Below are 6,000 nucleotides of genomic sequence, written 5' to 3'. Positions count from 1 at the left end.
TTTCGCAACATCGGGATCACTGTCGGTAGTCGAGCTATAATCTAGTCACTATCGGGCATTCCACTTGCACTATCATACCTTGTTCCTCGCTTTCCCTTCTTTTGATTTCTTCTCGCTGTCGCTAGGTCAGACGTCGCATAGGACAACTTGCATAGCGCTCCTCACTTATACGCACGTTTCTCTGTGGGAACTCACTTGTCGCTAGTCGCTAATCACTAAAAACGCTACTCATTGGTTTTTGGTCTTAGGTCGCTATAGGTTATTAGCCCTTCGCATCATTGCTACCCTTGCATATTTGAAGGGAGTTGCTTCAATAGCAGTCCTCTTGGGTCGAATACTACACTCGCGCCTGTTTGGATAAGTAGCCCTAGTTTCTAACCAGCCTAGTCGCTATTTCTCCTTCACAGTGGTTAAAGTGTTCTCGCAGGATTTGCCATGCCTTACCTGCAGTAACATTGTGTGGACTGGGAATGAGAGATGTGACAGAGGAGCTGAGATGATGAGTGATGAGCTCTTTAGCCTTCATGTCCTTAAGCAGCCATTATTTCAGCGGCCATGGGATTTGACTGGATTGAGAGGTAAAGGCTTGACAGATGGTTGACTGGGAAGATCTCCCAGTTCAGCATTTGTGTTGATGTGACATCCATGGTTCTTGCATATGAATGTGTATTGCATTTTGGTAGCCCAACCAACCTAATTTTTCATACTGAGCAACTCAGAAATGTGATCATGCTTCCCCATGACGATACCATCATGAGGAGAAATAAGATAGGTGAGTGAAGAAACAATGTAAGTGAGAGACAGCATGCAAGGTGAATATGAACTGTACATAACCAAGAGAAAGGAACGCAGAGTCGATGTTGAACATCCAACAGACAGGAGGACAGAATGACAGGAGGACAGAAGGACAGGAGGACAGAAGGACAGAAGGACAGGAGGACAGGAGGACAGAAGGACAGAAGGACAGAAGGACAGAAGGACAGGAGGACAGGAGGACAGAAGGACAGGAGGACAGGAGAACAGGAGGACAGGAGGACAGGAGGACAGGAGGACAGGAGGACAGGAGGACAGAAGGACAGAAGGACAGGAGGACAGGAGGACAGAAGGACAGAAGGACAGAAGGACAGAAGGACAGAAGGACAGAAGGACAGAAGGACAGGAGGACAGAAGGACAGAAGGACAGAAGGACAGGTGGACAGGTGGCGGCAGGATGTGTGAGAATCTCCATCCAAAATAGGTAGTGGCGGCAAGGTGGCGGCTAGATGCGTGAGAAATCTCCTTCCAAAAAAGGTAGTGGCGGCTGACCGCCACCTCCATTATAGCCCTATAATGGTCGGGACATACATTTAGACGCATGTAATCGCCTCAATGTTCGTCATGTCTCATTCACTAACTGACATTGATCTGCACCTTGTCAGCTTGCACGCATGTATACAACAAGCGCTGGATACTCCGTTTTACACCCTTTCTTGTGGACCCACATGCCGAGAGGTATATCAGCCAGCAGGTTCTACACGCAATCAGGACAGCTGCATGACTTGCAATATCCCTCTTTTTCTACCTGATACCACCAAGCGTGGTATTTAGCGGGCAATAAAATTCCGCGTGTTGAGTAAGCATAGTAAGCATATCTCCCTCTCTCAGTTCAAGCTCGGTCCATTTTAATGATCCCTGGATTGGAAGCAACACTTGATAGCTGGCGTTCAAAGCCACGAACATCCAGCGAATATACATATATCATTGATGGGGATGTGTCTCGCGTGAATCTTAAGGCACCCGATGGGACACTGTTCTTCTTTTCAAACTGTCCAGACAAACCTGAAGGTCCGAACAAAGAACTTTGCCAAGGTATCAATCTAGTGATTGAGTGCTATGTACTGTACGTTTCTACTTGTCTATGGTCAAATAGTCATAAGTAAGGTTTCCTCTACACAGAGATGTGCTACTGACGTGAAATTGATCAGATACCTCAACTATGGAGTGCGTGCCTCCAATGAACTGAGGGTGACTAAATTCTGCATAATCGTGTGGCGCAGATTGAACGAATCGAAATTGAAAAGACTCGTCAAGCTGAGAGCACAATTTCTAATCGAAGAGCACCCAAGGTAGCTAAACGGCAAGGTAAGGAAGCCCATGCACGTGAGAAGGCTCGTATTGCCAAGGAGAAGGAAATCGACTCTGCTGCCAAAATCGATGCAAGTCTCAAAGCCGCTGCTACAAAACAAGCAGAGAAGGTTCGACTCGCTGCTGAGAAGGAGGCTCAGAAGGCTCGTTTCTCCGCAGAGACAAAAGCAGCGAGATATCGCAAGAAGGTACGTACTTACAGTATTTAGTTATAGTATTCATCTATTCTACAGGTGACGGAAAGACTCTCATGTAATGCTCGATCAGAACTGCTCACTACTTGTACCGCTGATGATGTTCCCCCTGTGGCTGACGCAGGTGATGAGAGCGATAAAGAGCTTACCTTTGATCTGCATTCAGATGATGATGCTGATTTTCTGAAGCGCTCTGCTGCCCTTCGAATGTTGATGCATCATACTGTGTCAGACCCGGATATCGACCATGCAGATACTCTGATCCGGCGATATACGAGCGAGTTACTCAGGGTATGGCTTCAACACATCTTGTACACTTATATGAGCTCATTGTGGTCTAGCATTACGCCTCGAATGGCATCAAACCAAGCCACCATTATGCCACACATATTGCAAGTTTTGTGCGAATCTTTGAGCCACTCCACGACCTCTTCCTTTAGAGCGCTTTAATAAAGTACTGAAGTATTTTAAGACAAATTACCACGCAGATGGAGAACCTGAGACGACATTCGTTTCAGAGTTCCACCGAATGTGCGAATCAAATCGCTTCGTACGTCTCTCACTATTTCATTTGATCACCGTATCAAAGCTTATTCATATCCTAGACTTATGCATTATTGCAGATGCCCGAAGAGGCTCTGCCATGCGAGGTGGCAGAGAATTTGCTGAAAGCTTCAGCTGAAGGGCGCGGTACAGTTGTAGATCTTCCAGATGTATCTAAAGAGTTAGACAAGGTTAACGCTGACGGTAAGTAGCACTTCTGTTTCTTAGGGTTTTGTTTCCGCTCACCTCTTACCACTGTATACTGCCGATCTGACGGTCCTGTTATCCCTCATAGTATTCCACTTAACCGCGAGGCAACTTTGTTTGACTATGTTGTTATCAAAGGCAAGCGGTGTTATGCATGACGTACCGTTGGTTATAACTCTTCCTCTCTTGTCCATCCTGGCTCTTCCTCTCTTGTCCATCCTGGTATGCCTAATGTACATGGTGAGGGTACCCGGGAACCATATGGGGAAGTACTTCAGGCGTTTTAGCGTAATCAACTCTTTCAATTTTTCGGTCAATAAAGGTGGTTCGCCCGTATGCGATGGTGGAAGCAATGGCATGCCATTGACACAGTGGAGGCAAACATTCCGTGAGCGTCCGTCGTTGAGAATTGGAATACTATCAAGGGCTAGACAGACAACTTCCCAGTCTCATTCATCTTGATTCCACAGATGGAAACCTGGTTTGCACAATGGTTGCAATAGGTGGGGTGACGGTGTGGGTGACTATTGATTTGGCTAAGGAATGTCTATCTTGACGAATATTTATAAAGACTGACTTTTGAGAACACAGTAAATTATGTGGCAAGAGATGTATAACGCATTTGATAATAGAGTCGAAAGTCGAGTGAGTGTGTTCGAAGCTAATCCTAACTATCTTTATCGTCCGCATTCCACTCCAGCTCTTCAAGATACTTCTTGTCCTCTACTGCAAGGTCTCCGTCATCAACACACCTTCTAATGTCCTTCATCCACTCCGCGCCTGGCACACCTCAACGTCTGGGTGCTCCTCTAGCTATGTTGCACTCGCCATTGCTTTGTATAGGACCGGTGACCTGCCTATTCTCACGGGACGAGAGCTCATATTGGAAGGATGAGCATCAAATGTTGTCTGGTGTACGCTCTTCGGTTTTGTTACTTTGCGACGCTTTGATGATGGTCCAGCAGTTCCTGCTTGTGTATCGGCTTCCACTGCTGTATTATCTCCGCCATAATTGCGACGCCAGATCTCATCTAGATCCCGCACAAATGTATTGTACTATCGATGATGAAGGTACGCTGTGTCCTGATAAAACTTGATGTTTTACATCTGGTGATTGCCATTGCACCCCTACTACCCTACGACTTCCTTTGCCTTGATTTTGGTGCTGGCGACGCTGTGCTGAATCAGCACTCAGCTAGCCCTCTACATATTATAGGTGATCTTATTTGTAATCTGTATCAATCGGTGCGACTGAACCTTCGCACTCGTAGGAGTCTTCGAAGTGTGTGATGTCACTCCAACAAATATTTGCTACCTATTGCGCACATTAGTTGTAAGTGAGCGTTTTTATGTTCGCTCAACTTACAGTCTGACGCCTCCCTCGACAACGCGAATTTGTTTGCGTGTTAGTAACCATTTCTGTCAGACAGTCTTTATAACGTTGCGACTGTAGTCCTTGTCGTCCATCTCGGGTATCTTCTTTGGATCATTTAGTATGGCCTACCAGAGTGATTAGCAGAAATCAAATAAAAAGTATACATTCAAGCAGTTGATCACTGGTCGCATTCGCACAATGTCAGCTCCACAAGGACTTCAAGCTATGATTCGTTCGACTTGCAATTGCTATGTTATGACAGAAGAACACAAGCGTACTAACCACAATAAGTGTGGTGGCATCGAAATGAACCACTGATCACTCATTGCTTACTAATCTACATGCATCTCCCACTTGGCGCGCTCCCTTATTGAGTACCGTCTCTTGTCACTTCCCATTGTCAGCAAATACATCTTAACCACATACGCCAACCCTTCATTGTCACTCGACTTTATCACTAATTATGCCATCTACTGGAGGACGACCTGCAGGACCACTGCGACTGTCAACTAATGAAGGTATGTACTGTATGACGTTCAGCTCGTATATTCATGCCCGTACTCACTACCGACTTCAAATAACTACAGCAGTCGTTAGAGGACCACGCACTGCCAATCGCGTTGAATCCGACGTCAGAACGCACCTGTACAGTGTGTTATCTGGCGTGCATGACATATTTCACATCGCGATCAATCTTGACAAAAACATCGACAACAACATTGGCGAGGAAGACGTGGAGCGTGAGGCCGTCATTGAGCAGGTCGATATTGCTGTGCGGAGGATGATCAAGTTAGCTAAGGCGCAGAAGCTCGAGGCGAAGAAGGCGATGGATGAGTGCGCGACATGGGAGGATACTGACGCTGATGGGGAGTATATTGTCATCCTGATGACGAAAGTGTCGGATTTTCTTCAGGAAATCATTGCGACAAGTAGAGCAATTCTCGAGAGCATCGATCCAGCGGGACCCCGTAGGAATGATACGGAGGCGTGTGTGGGGAGAGCTATACAGATAGAGTTGGATATTTGGTCAATCCTCACCTTGTGTATCAATTCACAAAAGGAGGTGGATGATGCCTTGGCGCATTCAGAGTTCTGGTAGTTCTGATACACCTTAGGATACATGGTCAAAAATGCAATGGTAATTGACTTTGGATGAATAGGTTTTCAGACGTTGATTAAACACGTTCTTCACAATGAGATCGATCTTACCGATTGTCAGTCTTCATGTTCTGCAACGGTTCATTGAAGCAGGTGGATGATTTCCACATGCATTTAATCGCCTGGATTTTCATCGTTTCGCTTTCACTAACTGACGCTAATCTGCACCTTGGCAGGTTGCACACATTTATACAACAAAGATGCAGGCCAGGTCATACGTCTTACGGTTCCAGAAAACTTCAAACAATGATCGTTCACCTGTGGTGAGACGGAGCCTGGCCCCGTTGTATGTATTGTCAACTGCCCAAGGTGTCGTACGACAATCAGCCATGACGAACCGGGGAAAAACAAAATATTCTTGACGTGCGATGCATCCGACTACGCAACAGGCGCGATGCT

At 46.2% G+C, this 6,000-nt stretch overlaps 1 protein-coding gene across 1 annotated transcript; it reads left to right on the top strand.

Moving 5' to 3' along the window:
* Positions 1–1,664: 1,664 nt before the first annotated feature.
* DFJ58DRAFT_848009 (uncharacterized protein) lies at positions 1,665–3,226 on the top strand (the record flags this gene model as incomplete). Its single annotated transcript, XM_041393559.1, has 8 exons — positions 1,665–1,879; positions 1,965–1,980; positions 2,037–2,312; positions 2,358–2,609; positions 2,660–2,719; positions 2,791–2,868; positions 2,942–3,065; positions 3,090–3,226. 8 exons carry the CDS (start codon positions 1,665–1,667, stop codon positions 3,224–3,226), a joined length of 1,158 nt encoding a protein of 385 aa, XP_041235810.1.
* Between the last annotated feature and the right edge of the window lie 2,774 nt (positions 3,227–6,000).

Source organism: Suillus subalutaceus, assembly GCF_016647625.1.
Source record: "Suillus subalutaceus strain FC151 chromosome Unknown DFJ58scaffold_263, whole genome shotgun sequence".
Classification (NCBI taxonomy): Eukaryota; Fungi; Basidiomycota; class Agaricomycetes; order Boletales; family Suillaceae; genus Suillus; species Suillus subalutaceus.
Note: the sequence above shows the minus strand (reverse complement) of the source record. Positions and strands in the feature narration are given on the sequence as shown.